Source organism: Micrasema longulum, unplaced genomic scaffold, assembly GCF_059751315.1.
Source record: "Micrasema longulum isolate JH-2025_06_02 unplaced genomic scaffold, ASM5975131v1 h1tg002437l, whole genome shotgun sequence".
Lineage (NCBI taxonomy): Eukaryota > Metazoa > Arthropoda > Insecta > Trichoptera > Brachycentridae > Micrasema > Micrasema longulum.
The window spans coordinates 111,325-138,005 of NW_028279582.1; the positions used below are offsets into that span (position 1 = coordinate 111,325).

Consider the following 26,681-nt stretch of genomic DNA (forward strand, 5'->3'; position numbering starts at 1 on the left):
AAGTGAAAATTCTTGATGGAAGTTCATTGTAATTTATTATATAAATAAAACACGAGTGATACTTCCAAATTTGTGGATTAAAGTATCACTCGTGTTTTATTTACATAATAATAAAAAAAAATATTTATGGGCAGAATGGAGAGTGTTACACAGTGTGTAAAGTGGCCACTTAAACCAGCCATTGACAGGTCATAAGCCCTGTAGATGCCCCATTATTACCTTCACTTAAATGTTCTTCATCTCTGTTGTAATATGTTATTGTTTAAATTAACTTTATTTTTATTACTGTTCATAAATATATGCATTATTATTTTATTTGCATCTTCTAATGGCCTAGCATTTCTCAATTGTTAATTGCTTTTATTTTGAAACCGATAATGTACTTTATCAATAGCTTAAACCACTTTAGAAAATTGATGTTGACTGTTTTAACAATTTTCAATATATGCAAAAAAGGTTGTTTTTTTCCCAAATAAAAATAAATAAATAATACCTTCGTGCACCTTTTTAAGTTAAAAGACGATTGAAGATATTGGACGCAAGCAACACTTGAAGAAATATTTTAGTTTGATTAAATTATTGGCATATTTGTTTACTTAGTCACTTGAAGCTTTTCCATTGAATCGGTTGTGTAGTTAAGGAAACGAAGTTGTAGGAAACGAACCAAGGGAAGCGATTTTTAAGTCACTATTCGAAATCGAAGTGAACAAGTCACAGTGATCCACATTTTCGGTATTTATAATTTTTTAAATTAGTTATGTTATAATTTTAATTTTGTGAAAACTGCACAATTGCATTTTTAAAATCATTACTTTTACCTGCAGCTTGCCTCGCGTGGTGTGAGGGAGAAATTAGTTAATTAGTTACTACTACTACTACCATCACGCCATTTCCCCGTAGGGGTAGGCAGAGAGAATGGCCCGCCACACACATCCTCCCTGGCGTACATTTCTAGCTTCTTCCACATTGCTACATCTTGTCATACATGCCCTTCGGTTCTGTCTGCTTTTGACATGGCCAGACTTAAGATTTTGGTTTATCTGATCATGCCCCGTCTTCCTCGGTCGTCTTCGTCTCACGTTACCGTTCATTTTCGCTATACATACTTGTTTTACCATTCTTTCGTCATCCATTCGTTCTACGTGACCGAACCATCTCAGAGACCCTTTCTTAATCTTATCAATTATACTTGACTCAGATTTACACTCTCGCCTGATTTCACCATTCGTAACCTGTCATACATTGATTTTCCACAGATTTGTCTAAGAGATCGCATTCCAACCACGTTCACTCGGTTTTCATCCTTTCTCTGCCAGTTCCATGTTTCACTTCCATGCATAAGTTCTGGGAATAAAACTTCGTTGTGCACTGCCAGTTTAGCTTCGATTGACATATTTTTATTAGCAATTACTGTGTTTAGTACGCCGTCAATTTTGCTGCCCGCATTCACGCTCCTTTCAACACCTTTTTTTTCTCTTCCACCTCTTGAAAACGTACTTCCCTAAGTTAATTAATAATAATGTATTGGTATCTTTCTCGATCTATCGAAAACATTTGATACTTTAAATCATAAAACACTCTTCTAAAAACTTAGAGGAATAGGCATCGATAATAAAGAACTAAAATTATTTCAAAGTTAAATGCTCGACAGAAAACAAGTTGACAAAATAAATAGTAAAATAAGTGACCAAACCAATATTACCTACGGAGTACCTCAAGGTAGTATTCTAGGACCAAAATTATTCTTAATTTAAATACTCCGATGGTTCTGTTTTAAGTTTTGCTGATGACACCGTTCTATTATTCAAAGATAAGACATGGAAGGGAACATATGAGAAAGCCGAAAAATATCTAAATGAAGTAAAGGCATGGCTGGATACTAATTACTTAACTCTTAATAAATCTAAAACTAACTTCATTCCATTTCATATCAGTTCTAGAAACTATTCACAAAATGCTTATCTTAACATCAAACTACATAATAATAATTGTCTTCAGAGTGCACATTGTAATTGCCCAATTTTGGATAGGACAGATAACTTGATTTTCTTTTGCTGGATTTTTGCCTAAGAGTAGCCCCTGAATAAATTGTAAATAAATACAAAATAATACGACAAATGTCAATCCACCCTAATTTTACCGTGCCGTGTGGATTTTGACGGTACGTGTAAGTCGGGCCTACATTTTTAAAATCACACTTGTACCCTTCGAAAACGTACACAGATTTGCATAGTTCAAACTTTGCTAAATATTCACCTATTCCACGGCTCCACATGTTAGCGAACGAACGTGGAAACTTAGATTTATTTCATTTATCTTGATACCAATTAAAATCATTACTTTTTAATCACTTCTTTTCTACATCATAAAAAAGTGTTCTACTTGTGTTACTGTTTATACTATGATACATCGCGTCTGTTACTTCAATACTTTTTATATTTAAACCTTTTATTTATTGTTAATTTGCTGCATACCTATGTTATAATTTCTTATTTAAGTTTTCTTCATTATTTCTTTATTTTCTGCTGATTTTATTTAATGTATCTATATTTTCTACACTGTGTTCGGGTGTTTTGTTTCATAATAATTGTTTTTCCACATTATTTTATACTTTGTCAAAGGCGTAATCCGTCGAAGCCATCAAAGTATGTATTCAATCAACTTAAAATAATTTCCCCATAACTCTCGAGTTGTCGCATTTCAACATTTGATTTCAGGCTCCTCGAATTGATTTGACGATGAGATTGCTGGGAATATGGCTGTGGGCGAGCTTAATGTTCCTGATTGGAGACGGCGCGAGCGGAAGGTCCAGGGGCCGCGGGCGGACTAAGGAAGTGGACGCCAGGAAACTGACCAAAGTATTTTCTTGGAAGCAGTTGCAGTATGAAGAATCGGGTCTAGCGGGTGAGTCGGCACATTTATCTCTTTTCCTTCTAAACATACATGTATGAAAAGCCGAACTCGGTTATTACGAGGAATACGGGACCGAGTGAATTTGCTCGTTATAAGCATTACTTATTGGATTAAATAGGTTTTTTATAATCCAATCACCATTGCATACACATATGTATAGTTTTAAAAAATATATATTAACGAATTGAAGTCTAGTATGTCATTAAATTATGACGGAAATAAAATTATTTATGACATAATAAACTAGTAATAACATATAAACAAAGAATATTTGACAATACAATGATATTTGCTCATAAAATTATAAACTCTAATAAAAAAACAGAATTTCGGAAAAAAATTGATCGGAACCAGCATGAACACGATCACAATACTAGAGAAAAGAACAAAATTAGACTTCCATTTAGGAAAAAGGCAAAGTCACAAAATTCAATTTTATGTAAAGCAATTAAAAAGTATTACGAAATGGAAAAAAAATATTTATGAAGAAAAAAAACATATCAAAATTTAAAATAATGGTCAAGACATATGTGATAAACGATTTATAAATTAAATATTTTGCAAAGTTATTATTAGAACACACATAACAATATGTATGATATGTGTGCCCTACTTTAAGATTTAAATATAAAAAAATAAAAGTATTACTTTAAATTATAAACGAATTTTAGTTAAGTATGTCGGTAAATTATCAACGAATTTAAATAACGTGTTTTTAATTTTATGACGTGAATTAAATTATGACACAATTTTAGTTAAGCAGGTAATTAAATTAAAACAACATTTTAGTTAAGTATGTATTTATACTAGAAAATCATTTTACTTAAGTATGTCATAAAATTATCAGAATTTTATTAAAATATGTCATTAAATTATGACAAAATTTCAGTTAAATATGTTTTTAAATTATGTCCAAATTTTAGTTATGTATGTCATTAATTTAAGATAGATTTTTCAGCTCTGTGAATGCCTAGCCTTCCATATTTCCTTCTCTGTTGTAATTCATATTTATAATGACTCCCAGGGGAATGAAATGCAATATTTTGTCTACGAAAATTTGGACTTACTTAAAATATTGTTATGTGTTTTTAAAATACCTAAGATTACAAAATAAATAAAACGCTTTGCACTTACAGCCAATCTGCTAAACAAAATGGATTTTTTACCCTTGAAAATAGACGCACTTTATCTGAATTAGGCTATTTATATAAATTATTAAATGATAAAGTAGACTCTATTAACCTACTCTCCAAAATTAATCTCAATGTCCCCCTTTCGCGTGGCAAGAAATAAGTATTTATTCCATCTGCCAGTCTGTAGCACTAACTATGCACAACACTCTTTCTTTTATCGTCCTTGCTCTAACTATAATGCTTTTTCTCATCAATTGATATACGTATTTAACACGCCCCTTATTTATTTGAAAATAAATTAAGACTTATTCTTTCTAGCTGCGATACGATCCCGCTTGCTATTTAATGATGCTCACTCTTACACACACCTAAACACTTAATCCCACACCACACAAATACACCTCTTCACTTACTCTCATACAAATACACATAAACATACCCTTTTGTTTTACCACAATTTAATATGTATTATTTTTATTTAGAAACTTCGCTGGTCTGCCTTTAAACCGTATTTTTAAAATGTTATTATATCATTGTCGACTGTTTGTTTCTGTAAAATAAATAAATAAATAAACTAATATGTATTATTATTTGTTTTAGGCCAAAATGAGAGTGTAATAGATGTACCGATGGGAATAGAAATACTTGGAGACAGGTTGTTCCTCGGAGTGCCACGAAGACGTCCAGGTTAGTTCCAATCTATGGCATATAGCTCTCTGTAACCAGGCTGATGAAGAATACAGTACAGTGTGTGAAATAAAAACAAAACCCTGGACTTGTGTTTTTGTATCCAGGGCTGCTCTCAGACTACCGTGCTTGTGGTCCCGGGATACACTCATAAAAAAATTGATATAAAAGTGTAAGTAGCATAAGAGTTAGTGTCTTTTTTTGGAGAGTTACAGTGATAACATTTACTAGATGAGTAATAGTAGATATGTATGTATAGATTTTTTTTTAAAACATGTACCTTTTATGAAATTTATTAATTAAAAATAAATAAAAATATCAAGCGTCTGCAAAAAAGGTTCTTCATCCCTGTTATAATATATCAATATTTATAACTCCCAAGGGGCTTGAATCCAGTTCTTGTCTAAAAAAAAATGGAAATACTCAACATATTGTTGATGTAATCGGCCGGTCCAAGAATCTATGTAGGTGAAATATATCGGTAAGAATGTCACCCGCATCAATTCTTTAACTTTACGATGAAGAGATGGAAGAATTGAAGGAACTTAGATGCGTAAACACGGGCAGAATGGCAAATGTTACCCAATATGCAAAGGGGCCTTTCATACTAGCCAATGACAGGTCATAAGGCCTGTAAATACCTAGACTTCCTTATTAGCTTCGTGGGTATGTTTTTCCTCTCTGTTGCTGCACATTTAGATCTAAATAACTCCCTGGGGATACAATTCAGCTTGTGTTCAAACATTTAGACATACTCAAAACAATATGACTTATTTGTAAATGTTGCCACCTTTCATTCGACTTTGTGATTAAATTGTCGAAAGGTTTTCAAGAATAGCATTATGAGAAGCGGCTGAGACGACCACTCGACTATTGTCGAGTGAGTGACAAATTGTCGCATCTTTCCAGTCTTAGGCCCGATAAATATTTTTAGCTATGTTTGATAATCTTGTAGGGTTTGGATTGTTAGGAGTTGGCGCACCTACCCCAGTTAGAGATTAACAGAAGACACGAGGTTGCAGTTTAATGCGCGTGGCGAATAAGATACAGCAATCGATTGTGTAGCGCGAGCGTAGCGGCGATGATGGGTTGAAGAGTCTGTAATTGAACTAAATGCTGGGACTGAGTAACCGCTTTGAGCTGAGTCTTCGGACTGGCTGAGCTGACTGATGCTGAGCTGAACCGAGCGATGACTGCGCCCTGCGGTCTCTTTATAGGCCACGATCTTTTGTTGTTCAAATCTCCATGGTATGGACGATGTTTATGTACTGCAAGACGATGCTCTCGTATTTCTATGCAATTCTGTTATAGTTGCATAATATGCTGTATTAGATTCTATAGAATACAATGACTCGCTTCATCGGTCGTCGCTCTATTTCAGCTATCATCGATCATGGACTTTAGCCTCACAGTCTTAAAAAAATATATACACCGCTGAACATTCTGATTCGGTTTTCAGGAGTCCCTTCCACCCTGAACTACGTGGATCTGACGGATAAAAACGAGAGTCCCGCCCTGCGACCGTACCCGAGCAAGGAGGCCAACGACCTGGCTGTGGAAGGTTCCCTCGTCAGCACTTCTCGCCCCAAGTTGGACTCCTGCGGGAGACTGTGGATCGTCGACACGGGCTTCGCTAACTTAAACGGTTAGGTATTTTTGTTTGGTGTGTAAGGGCGAAAGAAAATATTGTTAAATAAGTGACAAAATCTGATGAATTGGCAACGCTGGAAGCTAAGACAACTCCAGTAGGCTCTGAGCCCTACTGTGGGTTGCCCAAATATGCTTTTCGTAACGAGCTTAAGTTGTGGGCCCTGGCCCTGAATCAGAGTGTAATGCTTCGGCAAAAAGTATCTTGTCGGCACCATGCAAAAAAACTGATAAAAGGGTACTCGCAAAGTTTTGCTTTTGACCTCATAAAGCTCAGCCTCATTAAGTGAGGGTTATCACTAGAGCCCGCCCAGGGCACTGCAGATTGAACAATCACCTTGCTAGAATGAATCTTTCCGAAACTTCGAGAATTCTAATTCTGAATTGCAGATGAGGAAACGCCTATACACATTCTATGTGAATGTGATGCCTTACATCATAAAAGGAGCCTCATCCTTCGGGGACCAGTGGTTAAACCCGAGGATGTTAAAGTGCTCGCCCCCTACCTAATAACCCGCTACTTAACGGATCTGGGCTGGAGGAGGAGACTTAGCAAAGTGGAAACTCTCAATTTCCACACAGAAGCTAGCCTCTTTATAGACTTGGGCTTGGAGAGTGAGAACTATTCACGGGGTCCCGTTATAATAAATCTTCACATGTCGACCCATTGAATTAAGAATAGGCCAGAAGGAGCGTAGAATTATATTTGAATTCATCGGACTGTGTCGAAAAATCTCCCCCCTTTGCTCCACTTTTCAGTTGCCAGATCGCGAAAAATATAATCAAAACACAAAAGTAAGATAATTATATTTAAAAAAAAGCAATGTGTTAATTTCTCTAAAATTTTATTGATTTTGAACTTAAAAAATAAAACAAATTTCATTTGACAGGAAACGGATATTTTTATGTAATTTTAAATAATACTTGATGTTTTGAAGATAATGTTGGTCAAATTAGTGATTAGTAACTAATTAAGAAAAATTTTGAAATGGACTGCATAAGTCCGTCAATAAATAAATAAATGTCCACCACGGCGTTGTTTAATCCGAGAGGTCCGATTCTCATTCGTTTTCTTATTAGACGAGCAAAGTAGCGAAAAAAATTGACTACCTTGGCAACAGTAACAAAATGTCCATTTCGTTTTTTTTTGACAATCTGACAGATGGAAAAATAATTCAATTTTTGAGTAACGCATTTGCTACTTACACATGCATTTGCTACTAAAACATGCATTTGCTACTTACATATAAAATGTGATCCCATCCTAGCAGTATTTTTTCACGTTAAAGGGACACAACACGGCATAGTTGAATTCAAATCAGGAATTGCGTACTAAGCGACGTCTACAAATAAACTAATGGGTCAAAACGTAAAACTACTCCTTTAAGAGTAGTTAAGTCGCCTTCTGTTTGATGCGCGTATGCGGCTTCTGAACTATTCTTAATTGTATGTGTCGACTATTGTTTTGTACACATTCCTCCGATCTATTCCGCATATTTTGAAAAACACACCAGCTCAGTGCACTGAAAATCACGTTTATTTCAGACCGAATATTGTCTTTTGACTGTGCGATACTGGCAGGCCGATTTTTGCTACATATTAGACTGCAAATAAAGACATTGATGAATTTTCACATTTTGTTTACAGGTTCTTCAGCCAGAGTAAGAGCTCCTAAAATAGTTATCATAGACCTGAAATCTGATACCATAATCAAAACCCACGAGCTCCAAAACATAAGAGATTATCTCAACAATGATCCCACAGGTAAATGATCGTAGAATTTATGTTGTGAGGGTTGTTGGAGCTCCTATCCCAGTTGGTGATTGGCAGAAAACACGAGGCTGATGTTTGATGTGTGTATTTGTTACGCGTAACTACTACTATCATCACGTCATTTTCCCGTAGGGGTAGGTAGAGAGAATGGACAGCCACACACATCTTTCCTGGCATACATTTCTAGCTTCTTCTTGCCATACATGCCCTTCGGTTTTGCCTACTTTTTAAATGATCAGACCTAAGATTTTGGTTTATCTGATCATGCCACGTCTTTTTTAGTCGTCATCGTCTCACGTTACCGTTAATTTTCGCCATATATACTTGCTTGAACCATGACCGGACCGGACCCTTTCTTAATTTTATTAATTATACTTGACTCAGATTTACACTCTCGCCTGATTTCATCATTCGTAACCCTGTCATTACGTGGCGACTCAATAATGAATGGAATTATGTCGCGCAAGTGGAACTGAGTGACTACGTTGAGTTGATTCTTCGTGCTGACCGATTGGGCTGACTGGGCGATAACCACGCCCTGTGGTTGCTTTATACACAACGTTCCTTTGTTCTTCATATCTCTATGGCCTGAATGAACTGCAGAACGTTGATCTTACGGAGACGAATGTTTTATGTACACTACTGTTATTCTTGGAGAATATAGTGTATTGTCCAACAATGTTTTAAGTTAGTCCAAATGCTTACAGACTGGCTAGATTTCCTCCGAAGGGAGTCATTCATATTTAAATTTGTTGCAACCGAAGGAAAAAAATGTTGAGAAGAGAATATGGTCTAGGCATTTACAGGGCTTATGAACTTTCATTGGCTGGTTCAAACGGCCACTTTACACACTGTGGAACATTCACCATTCTGCCTATGTTTGAACATCCAAATTTCCACCCCCACGTGATAAAGGTTTCAGCTCTTTTACTTCACAAAAGTTAACAGATCGACGAGTTGAGGAAACGTGGATGTTAAAACATAGGCAGAATGGTCAATGTTATAAAGTGTGTAAACTAGCCACTTAAACCAGCCAATGACAGGTCATAAGCCCTGTAAATGTCTAGACTTCCATATTCCCTTCTCAAAAACGTTATCCCTCTCTGTTGCAACAAATTTAAATAATGTATTGTATCTTTATATATATATATATATATAATTCCTCTGTACACACATTACACAATGTCACTGAACTCCTTCTAAACGGTTTAAGCGATTTACGTGCGGTTTTCAGAGAAACATAGATCTTTGCGCTGTGCGTGTTCGTAGATATTAAAATATTCAATCCAATGTGTAAAAAAGAAGTAAAGAGCATAAACGTTTTATTATTTGATCTACCAGGGTTGCATTCGAGGAGAATGCATTAGCAAAAATATGGAAAGATGTTATTTATTTATTATTTATTTATTTATTTATTTACGGACAAAGTCCATTATAAACATTACAATTAAAAGAAATTTTTACAAAGGAATAAAAAAATATAAGGAACAGAAATAAGCAGCAAAGACAGATGATAGATTTTTTAGATTAAGTAAAAAGCATAGGCTAACTATACAGATTCTTTAGCTGATTTGTAAAGAAAGACATCCTTACACCATAATAATCAAGATCTTGATGATCGTTCACCCGCCTGATCATTCTGGGCAAAGGCGACTGTGCACCATAATTGGTCCTGTAGTGACCGAGGAAAAGCATTTCATTATTTCTTAGTCTACGGGTGGGAACGTTAAAAAGAATCTTTTGCAAAATTTCAGGGGCATCAATGAGACAGTTCATAATTTTATACATGCAGATTATATCTGCATGTATAAAATATATATCTGCATATATATGTTGTTTTTTTGTGTATAAAAAAAGTTTGTTTTTGAATGTTTACAAACAGCATTTATTTTTGGTGGATCTCAATCAGATTTGTTCCTTAAATTCTTTATAATTTCTACCCATTTATTTCTTTTTACTGGATTTTTGGTAATACTAAAATAATATTAAATTTAGTAAACTTTTTAAAATCGTATTCCTACATAAGTACACCCCTCTGTTGGTGAGAAGACCGGAGTTTGACGTTTGAAAAAAGAATGCCATATTAAAAAAAAAAATATTTTATGTTTTGGAATTCAACCATCAACAAGTACATACTTAAATTTTAACAATTTTTAGTTTTGGAATTTAATCACAAAAAAGTACCTAGGTACCTACTTATCAATAAAAAGTATTTTTCCAAGGCAAGCCAACGTTCGGGCAGGACAACGTTTGTCGGGTCAGATAGTTCAATATAAAATGATAACTTACTTCATCAGTCGTTGATCTATATTTTAAATGACATGATTGCGCGTCTGTGTATCATCGGTCGATGGACAATGAATCTCACTTATTTTTTAAATACAGTAGGCCTTCGACTTTTACAAATAATCGGTTCAAATGTGTGTGATTGTTAAACGTTCGAAAGCCGTGGGACGAATTAAAAAAAATAAATTAATAGATTGTAATCGTTCCCCGTTTTGTTCCAGGAATGGTGAGCCTGACTGTGGATGTTCCCAAAGGAGATTGTGGGAATGCCTTCGCATACATACCCGACCTACTCAATAACGGTATCGTGGTGTACAGCCTCAAGGCAGACGACTCTTGGAGGGTCAAACACAACTTCTTTCATCTCAGTCCAGAGGAAGGAGACTTCGAACTGAATGGTAAGATGCAATTAAATTCATATAATAATCACCAACCCAATAGCCATTAGCTTACCCTCGCAGTGCGGGTGAAAAAACCGTCCCTAACGAATGTCGGAAAGCTACTGTTAACGAAAACGCGGACTGTAATGGAAAAACGAATTTCATTCAAAACTGTGATAGGTTGGAAACATTTGAGCAAAGGATAGGAACATGGAATGGACACCTACCTTTGATATGATGTAAATGTTCTTCAATTTCGGGTACTGGATTCAAGAACTTTTTATGTACGGTCAATAATGTTGTTTTGATTTGTTCTAAATTCAAATCTTCTAATTTTGAATTTCTTCTATCTTCATGTCAGGTAAGTACCATAAGGATGGGTCAAGGGAAGGATGGGAAAGAAAGGTAATTGGCCAGGAAAAACATTGTTAAATGCCGTTATTTACTTAACAGCTACTTTCAAGAAATTTTACTAACGTACTAACGGGCGTCATTAGAAACATTGCTGTTTGTGCGTGTGACGCGTGAAATCATCTCTCTTGCTCAAGAATATACCTGTATTATCGTGAGTGAGACGTAAAAAGTGTGTGAGAAAATTATATATAAGGATTACTCTTTTACTTCGTACGCAATATGCGACACATTGGTAAACTATGTATTGTGGTAGTGAATTTTTACAATATTTTTTATTTTGTTTTAATCCAACAATGTTTTAAGTACGTCCAAATGTTTGCAGACTGGCTGAATTTCCTCCCTAGGGAGTAATTTAGATCTTAATTAGTTGCAACAGAGAGGGAAAACATTTTGGAGAAGAAAATATGGAAGTCTAGGTATTAATAAAGCTAATAAACCAGCAAATAACCCGTCATTTGCTAGTTTAAGTGGCCTCTTGTAAGACTTCCATATTCCCTTCTCAAAAACGTTTTCTATCTCTGTCGTGACTAATTTAGATCTAAATAAATCCCTAGGGAGGAAATGCAGCCTGTCTACAAACATTTATATACTCAAAACAAACTAGTAAAAGAAGTATAAAAATTGGAAAATTGTTTTCAGGCGTTGTCTAGCGGGTGAATTGGTTCAGCCGGATGAATCTCACACGCTTGATAAAGGTTTCAGCTCTTTTACTGCATTAAAGTCAACAGATGGAAGAGTTGAGGAAATGTGGATGTTCAAATATAGACAGAATGGTGAATGTTACACAGTGTGTAAAATGCCAACTTAAATTAATTAATTAATTAATTAAAACTTAGTGGACGCCTTGATAGTCCGGCTCTTTTGTCGGAGCTATCATTAAATGTCCCCGGCTACCGCACCCGTCACACGTCGAGCTCTCTATTCTATGTGCCAGCAGTTCGTACGAACTATGCCCAGAACTCTCCACTTATACGTTTTGTTAGTGAATATAATTTGAACTTTCCCCTTATTGATCCATTTGATTGTAAAAAAATAACATTTAAAATGCGCGTCTTAAAACATACTTTTTTGTCTTATACTTAGTTTCAATAATAAAGTCTTATTTTATCTTATCTTATTTTATTTTATTTTACTATATTTTATCTCTAATTCTTAATATTTTTAATATATTTGTATTTTCGACACTTGACACTTAATATTTACACATTACAATATTTACACACATGTCCACTCTCATTCCAATATAACACCCACTCACCCACCCTCTCACTCACTTACATTCACACAAACACACTAGTATGTATTGTACGTGTATTTAATGTATTTCTGTGGATATCTGTCATTGGTTTTATTCTCTGTATATTTTATTTGTTGTATTTTTGTTACATATATTACTGTTGATATCCCCAATAAATTTAAAAAAAATAAAAAATCAGCCAATGACAGGTCATAAGCCTTGTAAATGACTAGACTGCCATATTCCCTTCTCAAAGATGTTTCCCTCTGAGTTGCAATTAATTTAAATATTTTATTCAAATAAATATTGATTATTGAAAGATATTGAAAGGAGGGTGAATGCCGGGAACAGAGTGAACGGTTCACTTAAATCAATCTTGGCAAAAAAATGTTTGTCGCAGGAGGCAAAATTAGCAGTTCACAACCTGGTCCTGGTCCCGACCTTGATGTATGGGAGCGAAGTGTGGACTTGGAAAAACAGGGATAAAAGTAGGCTGAATGTTGTCGAAATGCGATCTCTCTGGCGAATGTGTGGTAAAACTATGTACGATAGATGCACAAATGTTGAGATCCGTACATTATGTAAGGCTGAGACAATCATTATCGACAAAATCAAGAAAAGAGCTCTGCGCTGATTTGAACATGTAGAGCGAATGGACAGCAAAAGAACGGCTAAAAATATTTACAGTACGAATGTTGATGTTGATGGATGCAGAAATGGAAGGAGACCGAGAAAAACATGACACAACCAAATCGAACAAATACTTGAAGATGGACATGTCGAGATCTGTATGCAAGGATAGAGTGATGTGGCGTTCTTTCCTCTCTGCCTACCCTTACGGGGAAATGGCGTGATGGTTTGTTGTTGTTGAACTAAATAAATATATTTTTGTGCTTTTGTAGGTTTGCAGTTTCAATGGGATGACGGAGTATTCAGCATTGCTCTGGGAGTACCAAACCCCGACGGCTATCGGACAGTTTACTTCCACGCCATGGCGAGCTTCAGTGAGCGCTCTGTTCCTAGCTCCGTCCTCAGGGACAAGAAACTGGCCACGAGAACATTCCATGGAGATGATTTCAAGGTGATTATCATTCTGTTGACCCTGTAGATGCGTAGATGAGTCAGCGTAGAAGAGCGAGTTCAGTGTAGTGGAGCGTGTTCGTTGCAGTTGAGCGAACTCAATGAAACTAGGCGGGAACTGCGTAGGTGAGCGGGATCAACGTAATCATGTGAGATTAGCGTGCTGCATGTTGTCTTCTGTCGTTCAACTGGATATTTCGTAGATACGCGTCGTTTGGAGGAGATCTCTGCAGCAGTTGAGCGTTCTATAGGACGCCACCCCGGTATCCTGGAGGAAGATCACGTCGAGGTCACCAATGTTCTCCTACCCCAGTTAGAGATTAGCAGAAGATACGAGATTGCTGTTTAACGCGTATTCTTTACATGGAGAATAATATACAACACTTGGTTGTGTAGCGCGAGCGTAGCGGTGATGGTGGGTTGAAGAGACTGCACTTGAACTGAGTGACTGACTGACTGAACTGGGCGTTGACTGCGCTCTGTGGTCTCTTTCTAGGCCACGTTGTTTGTTCTTCATATCTCTATGGTAGGGACGATGTTAACACTTTGAGCACCGGCCGAATACGCATAGAATTTACCCTGTGCCCGGCCTATTTTTGTGAAATTTCATGCTTTGTGAAGGGTTTCTTAAAAATGTCGTAATTATGACAACACTGAGTTAAATCAATTGAAACTTCTCATATCTATTTGAAATAATTAAATTAGTAATTTTCGTGCGATAGTTTTGCCAACATTGGCCTTTATGTAGAGCCACATTGCCCATTACAATGTTCGCACATATACAGGGCCTCACTCCTTTTTTTGTGTTTTGTGTCCCGGTCCCGTGTTTTCACGTGGTTTACCAGCAGCGAAAAAGTACTAATAAAAGTCACAAGATGTCAATAAAATGCACTTTTTTAGACAGCTGGTAAATCACGTGAAAACACGGAACCGGGACACAACGCGTGGTTATATAATCACGTGTTTACATGGCTCTGGGATACAAAGTGGTTATATACTGCAGGACGTTAATATCGTGTTTCGCAGAATGAATTTAATAGAAAACGCTTCGTTTCTTCTTGGAATTATGACTATATTTCAGGTGAAATTATTTAGGACGTGTGTCATCGGTCATGGACTATAAACCCCATAACCCTAACGACTATAGGACAAATAACTTCCACGCCATGGCAAGCTTTAGTGAGCGCTCTTTTTCTAGTTCTGTTCCTCAGGAACAATAAACTAGCCACGAGAATATTTCATAAGGATGATTTCAAGATACTAATTAATTTTTTCAAGTGACCCTAACGGGTCAAGACCAGCTGACTTTATCATTTTTTGTGTGGCTGTGTGAAACAGGAGTCTACTTAGGATACAAAATTTGATACAATATCTCTTTAAAAATGGAGTGTACATTTTCACGCCGGATTTGTAAAAATATGCTGGATGCGAATAATAATTATACGAATGAAAAAGATGCCAATAGCAAAATAAATCTGTCTTACGGTATGATGGGAAAACGAATTCCTATGCGGATGCGGGGCAAGAAATAGTGGGGAGCAAAGCCTTAAGGCTTCTACGATATTATTTTTAGTGAAAATAAGTGAGTATCTGCGATATGCGGTATCAGAGTAAATCGGTCACGACCCCAGCAAATGAGATGGATTAGGAAGGGATGCCACTAACCTTATCTTCTTTCTTGATGGACTTGCTGTGGTCCGACTGATCACTTGCGAGTGGCACTAGCTCTAGGGCAGGCCCCCGATCTGGAGCTCGAAACTGGTGGCTGGTGAAAACAAAGTTTAAGATGCGGCACACGTTCAACGAAATAAACGCGCGATGTACGACACGAGGTCTTAAGATCAAAGGATACTGAGGTGGGAAGTGGTTTTGGGTACAAAGGGTGTAGAAGTTGTGACAATACTTGATCAATACATACCCACACAATTCGCAACCACGGTATAAGAAAGAGCACGAGAGTATAATTTATAAAAACCAAGACAGAATGCTGTTCTATGGCTGGTGTTTTTGTGAAAGAGACTAAAACAAAAGAATAAATATGTTCAATCATTCGGTTACTGGCAGTGAACAGGAATTTACGCTGACTGGCGTATTTTCGATTTTAAACTGATTTTGTTCTAACAGGCCAAAATAATAATATAATTTTTATAAATTATTGAAAGGGAATTATTTAACGGTATGTCTCTATGTCTGACCTTTAGAATATTCTGTCTTTAGCTTGAGGTAACATGATGTTACATCACCGCATCTAAAGGATTTTTTTAGCACATTCTTAAAGATGTACACTCAACTATTTCTGCAACAGATTAGTCTTGGGTATCTACAACAAACTGATAAGGGCGGTGAAACTCATTATGTATATTTGAAATGTAGAATCCGGATTCAAAACGACACCTTTGTGCCATTTAACACCCTACAATACGTGGCCTCCGTCAGTTGTACTAATTACCCCACAATAGCACCCCTAAGAGTCTCCTATTTTTATTTTATTACTTTGCAGACTGTCGGGAACAGAGGTCCCAAGTCCCAGACCAACATCCACGTCGTAGACCAGGAGTCCGGAGTGATGTTCTCTACGCAGCCGGCCACCAGCTCACTCAACTGTTGGAATACTAAGCGGAAACTGGAGGCCCGAAGCATTGGAACAGTCGCACAGGACAAAGAACTACTTCTGTATCCTTCGGGTAATCGTAATTGTAGTAAATTAATAATGATTATTCAGTAAAAAAATGGCAGAAAAGTATGGTGTTAAGGCCAGCGGCTCAATTAGACGCGATGATTATCCCGATATTTATCCGTTTCTGACAAGAACCGGATAAATTCAATCGATTCATGACATCACATTTAATTGAATTTTTCAATTCTTTAATTTTTTATTCGGTAGTGTATCTTCGTAATCACTCGAAACAATTTGTCTTCAACTATACCGTCATGGCAAAGGTTTGACGTCCTTAGCTTTCCACGATAATCGCGGTCCGGAGGCATTTGCAATCTGTAGTGCGAATAATGAACTACGATACATACATATGATAAAAAATAAACGGGAATTTCTAATTTGAAATGGCCGCACCGCATAAATCGATATTTTTTAGCCGCTTGGACAAAATTGTTTTTGATAAACTGTTAAAGTTTGACGGTAATCGGATGCTCAGTATTCTGTCAGCGTCTATTTGAGTGAGTCGAAAAATTGCTGTGTAGCGATTTTTACAATGCACTTATTTGTTTATAAATTTGTAAAAACCACTTAATTTTTTTTTTTTTAATTACACGTCGACCGGTTTCGAGGCTACTACCTCATCGTCAGGAATTTAACTAACTTATAATTACACGCGTTGCTATTTATATAATAAAATATTGTATGAAAGAGACAGAAAATTGAAAGAAAGAGAGAGAAAGAAGATAAAATAAATCATAACGGGAATAGTTTTAAAAGAGGACTCGAAGTTAAATTTAATTGATTATTTATTATTTGAAGTTTTTGATTAATGGCTTTACTCATTTCTAATCGTTCTAAATTATCTAAACGAAAACCATTTTTATTGACATGCAAAATTTCTACACACGTTTCTTGATTAAATTCATGGTTTTCGGATATAAGATGATTTGCGAATTCTGAAAAATGATTATTACTCGGACATCTTATATGTTCTTTGATTCTAACTTTAAATTTACGTGAAGTTTTTCCAATATAGACATTTGGGCAATTAAAACAATTTAATTTATAAATTCCCGAATGATTTAATTTATTATCCTTATCTTTACAATTTGTTAATATTTTACCTATGTTATTATTAGTATAAAAAGCTGGCCTAATATTGTTAGGTAAAATTTGTGCTATATTATTAGAAAATGAATTGATGTACAAAATTCTACGCCAGTTCTCATTTTTATTGGAAATATTTTGGGAACTGTATAAGTATTTTTTTCTATAGTTTAATTTAAGTTTTTTATTCAAAATATTGTCAATTAAATTTATTTCATAGCCATTATTGAAAGCAATACTCTTTATAATATTTAATTCTAAAAAATAAAATAAAAAATTAAGTGGTTTATACAAATTTAAATACAAATAAGTGTAAAATGTCATACCACAAAGTGAAAAATGTTTTTGATAACAATAATATTTTTACAATGGATTAAAAATTGGCACACCAAGCGTGCCTCAAATTTTGTGTTGATAATGAAATTTCGTTTGCCGAATCATTGGAAATGTTGAATTAAGCCTTCGGAGAATCATGTACGTCGAAAACACAAGTATATGAATGGTATAAGAGGTTTAAATACGATGGTAAATGCTAAGATGATGATAAACACACTGGATTTCCAGCAACGTCAAGTACCGATGAAAACATCGAGTCAGCAAAGCAAATCGTGTTGAAAAATCTATGTGTACCAATTCGAAAGCACGCTTTGTTATTGAACATCTCATCATCGAGATGTTTTGGATATAAAACGCGTCACTGCCCCCCTCGTCCCAAAAACACCGAAGGAATATGAAAAGACAATTCGTAGATTTTACACCATGATAAAATGCCGTCTCTTAAAGCGGTGGTTTTTGGCCCAAAATTTGACTAATCTTATCACCCTAGAACCGTATTCTCCAGACCAGGCCCCGTCTGACTTTTTTCTTTTCAAAAGCTAAAATTGCTATTAAGAGGAACGCGCTTTGAGACTATTGATGCCATAATTGAGAATTCGCAGCAAGAGCTCAAGACCATAATTTTGCAAGCTTAAAAGAAGTGCATAGACAAGAAGATTAACTGTTGGTACTGTGTATCGTCGCAAATGGTGAGTATTTTAAAGCGGATAGTAAAAAAAGTATTGAAAATTAAAATTTTGCGTTTTTTTGCCAAACTCCTTTTTAATTTTGATCATAAGGTGATATTGGTGACTCTGGTTGCATTGATTGATTCGGGCTATTTCAAAATGAGAAAAAAACGGCACTCAGAGCCGCGGCGCGGTAGACAAGGGTTTAGCAAACAGCTTATAAAAAAGCAAAATAATAAAAAAAAAAAAAAATACATTTAAAAAATGATAGAACTTGCCTATCACAAACTTTATCACTGAACCAACATGTATAACCACATTCGTTTGCACTGAACACGCGAGCCATAAAAGATGACCATTTTTCCGTTAAATTATTTTTATTTGAATTTTATCGTCCGACAGAGGGTGTTGTTGGTTCGAAACGAAACATACGAGATTTATTAATAACACTGTCGCTTGACACAAACTAACGGGCCGCTGACGGTTGATACATTATGAACTTATATGCCCCCATCCTGCCTTATGTTTTACAATTAATCCGACGCGCGTCCAGCTCGAAAAAATCTCTGAAATGAAATATTAAAAAACATTTTTTTGCACCATAACAGGCCAGGAGGCCCAACTGCAGCGCAGAACACCCAGGCTCGAGAAAAATCACATTCGAATCATTTCGGCGGTGTGTCAAAACTACAATACAATATTTTATGGACACAAGCGACTCTAGCGTTTTGTAATATTCCTGAAGTTTGATTGAACTGTTTGCTGAATTTTTAAATTTTACCCGAATATTTCAATTTTGGTGGTAATTTTCAATGAGTCGTAAATAACTCACTATAAGAAAATGGAAATCAAGTTTCGGTAGAGTGGGGCTTGAACCTCGGACCTCTGATCCGCGAGTCCACAACTCTAGCCACGGGGCTACAACTTGACTTAATTACATTTGATGTGGTTTTAATACGTTCAGAGTATTATTTTGATTATATTTATTTATATTTTTTATCGTTCTGAGGTAGTCATTTTTGTCTTAAAAGCCTATTTTAAATACTATAAAAAAATAAGCTAATTTTGCGGAATTAAATTCTAACATAACCATAATAGTTTTGAAACTGAACGGCTAGATGCATATATAATGTTGCTAGGTGCTGCCGTATAAACACATAGCAACAACTAGCCGAAGCATGCCTAAGATTATGTAAAGTTTGAGATTCGGTAAAATTATTTCCATTATAAAAAAAATATATAAATATGTTTTTTTAACACATTTTTTCCTATCTGTCTGAAAGCGTTTATCGAGATGTCGCGTCGGTAAAGTCGCAACACCTTAAAATAGTCGAAAAATCATCCATACTGTTAAACGTTATATAAAAATCATGTTTTAGCGAGGATTTTTTGCTTTAATTGCGATTTATTTTAATTTAACACTTTTTAATAAAAAAAGCTTAACCTGTGATAACAGAAGGATTTTTAAAACACGAAAGAGAAATAATTTCATTTTCAATATATCATTAATCGCGAAGCATAGTTTCACCATCACTTATATCCAGTGCTCGATTTCTAAAAATTGAGGTACCGGAACTCTGTTAAGGGCGGACACACCGGGGGGTCTGGGGGGTATTCCATACCCCCCCAGCTAAAGGGGGGTCCGGGGGCCCTCGGAAAATTTTCAAAATTTCAGTTTAAAATTACGCATTTTTAGGCTGTTTTTACTTCTCAGTTAATAAACATACATGTTTATGTATGTAACATGTTAATAAACATAATGAAAAGCAGTAAAACAATACAACATAACTGTTTCAAAAATTGTTCTTAAAATATACTCCAAAACTTCATCATGTTTTCTTCGTATTTGCCTTCTCTTGATCTTTCCTTACTCTTGACAGCTAGCGCCGAGTGGTGTCCAGAAACCAGCCAAGAGTTAACATACTTCTCTGGATCAAACAGTCTAAGAGGAGGTCCATTAATTTTCAAAAACATCAGGCCAGAAACCGTTCTTATGTTGAGTGAAGATCGCAGCGGTGTAATTATTAAGTTCATCTGAGAGAATCCTCTTTCACATTCACTTGATGAAATGGCAACCGAGTCAATTGATTGTTTTACAGGATTGAGGCTTTCTGGTAACTCTCTGGAGTAGATATATTCGCGTAAACCTGTAATTAACTGTCTTTCGTTAAGTTTGAACCTGGAAGCAAGTTTCCTCATTTCATTTTCCCCAAAACTTATTGGGAGTTTCGTCGGCCAGGTTTTGGTATCCATAACTTCAAGAGTTGTAGCTAACTCAACATCTTTGTCATCAAGTAGTCTCGTTTCAATAGAAGTTTTAAGGGCCTCGTAAAATATTTTGGGGTTCAACGGCTGATTGTCTGATCTCCCTTCTTTTGTGTGGAGAGGAACCTCGAAAAAAGACAAGTTGTTTACTGCTTCTTGAGCCATTGTTGAGTAGGACCCTGGAACTGTTTTTCTTTCTTCAAATAAACCAACTGTGATTAGCAATTTTCTGTTCGCATAGTTCAAATCTGCATTCCGATGTTGTAAAGCTTCACTTAGTTCTGAAAGTTCTTGCAAAGCATCTGCCATCAATCCCAGGTCTAGAATGAAATTAGTTTCTGTGATTTTGTTAAGAAGTCCGGAAAAAGTACTTTTATCTTTGCTGTCTCTAGACGGGTCATTTGAAGTTTCTTTAAAGTGTTGGACTAATGCTTCATATGACGTCCAAACAGCTGACACAGATCTAAAACTAGATGCCACCCAACGGGTGCTCAAGACTCTTCCAATTTTTAAAATTTCTGTATCCAAAAGAGTTGCACAGCTTCGAAGTTCCCTGCTGTTCTTTGGTGAAGCATGATAGACAACATAGAGTTTGTCAATAAAAGATTTAAACCTATTAACTCCTGAAACAGATTTAATAACGTCTGACACTGACAGCTCAAGTCTATGGTTTGCACAGTGCCAAACAATAACAGAAGGAAATTTCTCACGAAATAATGTTGCAACGCCTTTGTGCTTACCGATCATAGTAGCAGCACCATAACAAGTTAAGCTTGTTAAATTATTACTTAAAAATACGTCAGATATTCCATTAGACCGAAGACAGTTCATCAAAGAGTCAAAAACAGCTGTAGCAGTAACGCCATCTAGTTCTATTAGATCCAAAAAGACGTTAGTGGAGCCACTCATACCAGTTTTAGGCAAAGAACACCGAACGTATACTATTAAACTTGACTTATTACTTAAGGACGTGGATTCATCAATTATCAAACCAAGTTTTGTATCATTCTTAATGATTTCATCTACAAAGGTTTTCTTCATTTCCTTACTGATATGCAAAGCAATTTTAGCACAGGCTTTGTCTGAGTGTAAAATGCGACCCATGTTAATCCCATTTAGTTCTTGCAAATCAATTTCCGTTTCAAAATTGTTAAAAGACTGATTTTCTTTAACAACCTTGTACGCCGTTCGGAAAATTTTCCCCGTTATTTCTTTTTCATGAGAGTTCTGTCTCAAAATAGTTTTCTCCAGTTTTCCGTCTTTACTTTCGGTTAGGATTTCAGCAGCTGCTTTATGACCAGCACTCTCTTTGTGGTCAAAAATCTTTTTCCTTAAAGACGTTTGCTTTTTCTGTTTAGTGTCACCATAACTGTCTATTTCAACATTTGCCCATTCTTTTGAAATTTTCATACCTGTTTTTTTCTTAACAGATAAGATCCCTACTTTTTTACAAGTACTGCATCCTAACTTTCCATTTTTAATTAACAACCAGTGATATTTTTCGCAAAATTCCGTTTTTTGAAAATTAGTCCAACAATCTGGCAAGGCATTGTCGTTACACTCAACCTTTTGTCCTTGTTCTTTAGAGTGATGTTCGTCAGAATCTGAACTGGTTACCCTTTCAGTGCTAGTTGACAGTTGTAAGGTCGTTGAAGATGGTTGCGTGAGGTTGTCTTCACAATCAATGGTTCGCTTAAGTCTCTTAGTATCACCCGAGGGTAAAAAAAAATCGGTTAACTTTTTGTTCATCTTATTTCACAACAATAACACGTAACAGTAACGTAACAGAGATAAATAAAAGAAGACCGTGTGTGCAAGTGGGTAGCGCGTAGTAGAGTACAGTACAGGACAACACGGACTCCCGACTACGGGACTACGACTGAGCAACTGAGCATCTAGTGATGAACGAAGTGGGGAGTAGACGCCAGACGGACGAGTCTATCTCTAACCTGGAGGGGAGGAAGCTATACTGCACGTGCGCGGCGGCGGATGAGTCTATCTGTTTATCTGTTAGCTTCGAGCTACAATTATATGCTTTATTAATAAATTGCGAGTTAATTTACCGTAATAGATAATAGATAATAACATAAGTTTAATAAATCAGTTAAATTTAACTGTTTTCAAATAATTTAGTTTTTTTACAGAGAGAGGTTCCGGAACGCCGTTCCGCCGCGTTCCGCCTGAAATCGAGCACTGCTTATATCCTATAGAACCTAAATAGCAAACTAAAGTATACAAACATTTGATATAAAAATATTTAATAGATCAAAACATTGTTGATATTTCAAAATAATTCCCAATTTGCGAAAGTATTCATAGGTCTTCATTTTTTTTATCGTATCTAAAAAAATTTTAAAGATAATTTCATTCACTCTCTATATTGGAAAATAGTAAAATATGTATTTTATTGTAAAATCGTGCCTTATAAAAAATGTTGCATCTTTTTTTATTAAATAATTCTTTTATTTATGTACTTATGGAACAAATTTGCTCGCTATATCGTTTCAAGAAGTTCTCACCTCATTATTTCGATAATAAACGGTTTTCAACGCTATAAAGATTTGAGCAAAGCATAACGATAACGCGGGTGACGCCATTTTAAAACGTGCTAAAACAGAGGACATACGAGGTGGTGACGCGAGAGAGAGGCGCGAAAGTTATTTCCTCGACAGCTTAGAGAGCGCACGAACTAATCCAAGATGGCCCAACAAGGTCGGCCAACACACACGTTACTAAGGACGTTTCCTGCCACTTAATATACAATCGACTCACCTGTGTTGAAGTGCTTCCCCTCGCTCCACCAGATATTATATGCGGGAGTGATGCGGATGTTAGGTTCTTTCTTTATTCGGCTTTGGGTATCAGGATTTTTGGATATTGGATGCCGTGATGATAATAATGATATCGACACTTTAGCGGTAACTTTATATGATAGCGGTAGGAATATATTTTGTTGTTAGTTTATCATGCGGATTCCAGAAGACATTCATTTGTTTTTTTCAGGAAAATATACAGCTGTCAGTTTTAAATTTAAATATGGAATGTGTGAATCGTTGCAATGCGGTAGGTACTGCCAGGCTGCTCAGGTTCCTACTTCTCAAGGAAAAGCCGACAACCAAAACATATAAATGGCAGTAAACATTCACGCGTAGCCACGAGGTCTATTCAGCAAATAACGGGAATTTTTTTAATTTCACGGGTTCGGAGAGTCCGATTGTCAATTTTAGTATGCTAAAATTGTCAGCTGTATTCGTTGTTAAATTGTCTGTAGCAGCCGCTGAGGTTAGACGTATTCGGTGTGCTCGGCGATTTTCGTCTTGGCGATCCCGAATGCCTCCACTGGGACGATTGAGCCTTAGTTTCGACGTCATATCCATAAACCCACGTTTCGTCACCTGTTATAACACGTTTCAGTAATTCTGCATCGTCGTTGATTTCATTCAGTGACACTGGGGAAACTTAGTAGTAGTAAAGTAGCATGGATTATTGGCCTCGAGAGGGGAGACTACATTTACTGAGAAATGGAGTCAATGTTAAAATCTCAAGTCTACAAAAACGTAGAAATAACATCGACTCCATATTTATGTTTAATTTACTGAATGGCTTATTTGACGTGCCATCGTTACTGGAACAGGTGGCATTCGATGTTCCGATCCGCCGGTTGCGAAATAATAATGCGCTGTTCCTCGATCAGCACAGCGCAAACTATGGCTCGCATACACCAATGTCCCGATTGTGTCGTATTGTAAACTCAAGACAAGATCTGGACTTTTTTGGTGTAAGTTTTTATACATTTAAAAAATCACTAAAATAGACCGGATCTTGTCTTGATAAAAGTAATTTTTATTTTTTTGTCTTGGCTTTAATTTTATTTAGGGTTATTTTATTTGATTAGTTCCTGTATTATTTTATTAGATTTAATATTTATTATTGTATTATTTTATTAGATTTATTAGAAGAAATTCTATTTACCATCGTTGGAATGGACTGCATAAGTTCGTAAAATAAAAAAATAAACTTCCATTTGCCGTTCTTTTTGTTCTGGAACAAATTTTGCTGCCACGTGTTTCATACCCAAAACATTCGAAAAACTTTCATGGCACGAGCCAATCGATATGCCAACGTCATCGGCGACTTCTCTGATTGTAAACTCTTGTTTTACTCACACCATTACCACTCATTTATGAGCAGTTTTGACGGCTTCAGTTTGATGTGCGCACGCGGTTTCTGGACTATTATAATTATATGGACGGTAGCGAGCGATGATGATAAAGTAAACATGTTTTGTTGCAGATATGAAACTGAATGACGACGGCAACGTGTGGGTTTTGTCAAATAAGTTCCCCTTTTTTCTGTACTCGACACTGGACACTAATGTGACCAACTTCAGAGTTTTCAGGTAAAGTACTTCATATTAGATAATTTTTAATATTTAGGTACTGAAATGACAAATGATAACAATTATAGAACCGAGGATTAGAGCACGGCTATCGACAGCAAACAGATATTATTAAGGCTTTTTTAAACATCCGGGATCTAAATTGCTCACTAGGAAAACAAAGACCATTATTTACAAAACACTTCTCGGACCGGTCATTGAATATGGCGCCGAATGCCGGGTTATGACAAAAAGAGATGAAAACATGGTATTAGTAATTGAAAGAAAAATATTAAGGAAGATATTCGGTGCTGTCAACCAAAACGGAGTGTGGAGGAGATGGTTTAATGATGAATTAGAGACCCGACATTGCGCAATTCATCAAAATAAGAAGATACGCGGAAAAATAATTTATTTATAAACTCACAATAATATACCTGCAGTTGTAAGGTGTAATTGTTTAAAACAAACTTTGTTCACGCAATTTAACGTGAATCACAAAAAAACTTCTTCTGTAAAATTACGTTTTAAGCAAATGTCGCGTTTTGAAAAAAGAGTGTGCTGTATTTTATGTTTAATTATATAAATATATTCATTCTTACGAGGATGGATTGCCAAAATTTAAAACAATGTATAATTTATTTTAATATAAAGTTTATATATGAAGCACTAACTTTGTGGTTATTCATTATATAAAAACAAAGTTGTTTTATATAAAATATTATTATAATTTCTTTATTTACATGGGAATTTTTAAGGACATATACAATATATACATGGAAAATTATTATAAAGGAAAGTAGAAGACACAATGGAATATAGTAGACTCGGTGGGAGTAGAAGCGGGAGAGAGGTGTTAATAATTTAATTTGATTTGGTGATTGTATGAAAGAAGACAATTTGATATTAAAAAAAACAAGACTGGTATGTTTGTTGGCAGACCTAAGAATTCTGGGCATAGGGGGATGAAAACCATAGTAAGTTCTATGCTTATCGGTATGAAAGAGTAAGTTTTGTCTGAGATTTCTAGTTAGGATATTTCATTTTATTGAGCTCAGTAATTCAGGCGCATCAAAGAGCGAGTTGAGAATTTTAAACAGAACTAGAAGATCGGATTTATTTTGACGGTCTTGAAGTGAAGATATATTCAAGGTAGTTTTTTACTCATTATACGCATATAGGTCTCTGGATAAGCCCAATCTCCAGCCCATCTTTCTCAAAAATCGATGTTGAACTGATTAAATATTTTTGATGTGAACATCATAATATGGAGACCAGATAACAGAGGAATACTCTAGGTGCGGGCGAACTAGGGAATAGAAGAGAATTTATTTATGTATTTTAAATGCGGTATTTTTTTTGTTCCAGGGTTTCAATCCAAGACGCCATAAAAAATACAGTGTGTCAATAATGGAACAAACCAATTTCTTGTGATAGACATTTTGCATCATGGCTGACCAAAGTTTTAATCACCTCGGATAACCTGTTTTTAAAATTTTTGGCCGTGGTCTTACTAACCCCGAAAATAGTAATTTCAAGCAAAAAATAAACATACATAATACCAATTTGAAGTTTTTTTTTATAACAGCAATATGGTGACACAAAAAATATAAACAAATTGTAACAGGGATGAAGAACATTTTAGAAAGGGGAATATGGATGTCTAGGCAGTTACTGGGCTTATGACCTGTCGTCGGCTGGTTTAAGTGGCCACTTTACAA

General features: G+C 35.7%; 1 protein-coding gene across 1 annotated transcript; it reads left to right on the forward strand.

The window, feature by feature from the left end:
- Nucleotides 1-587: 587 nt before the first annotated feature.
- On the forward strand, nt 588-26,525 carry LOC148272210 (L-dopachrome tautomerase yellow-f2-like). Its single transcript, XM_088240355.1, has 10 exons — nt 588-732; nt 2,718-2,904; nt 4,647-4,733; nt 6,193-6,378; nt 8,028-8,144; nt 10,661-10,837; nt 13,373-13,551; nt 16,051-16,234; nt 24,876-24,981; nt 26,329-26,525. Exons 2-10 carry the CDS (start codon nt 2,739-2,741, stop codon nt 26,369-26,371), a joined length of 1,245 nt encoding a protein of 414 aa, XP_088096481.1. The 5' UTR covers nt 588-732; nt 2,718-2,738; the 3' UTR covers nt 26,372-26,525.
- The last annotated feature ends 156 nt before the right edge of the window (nt 26,526-26,681 follow it).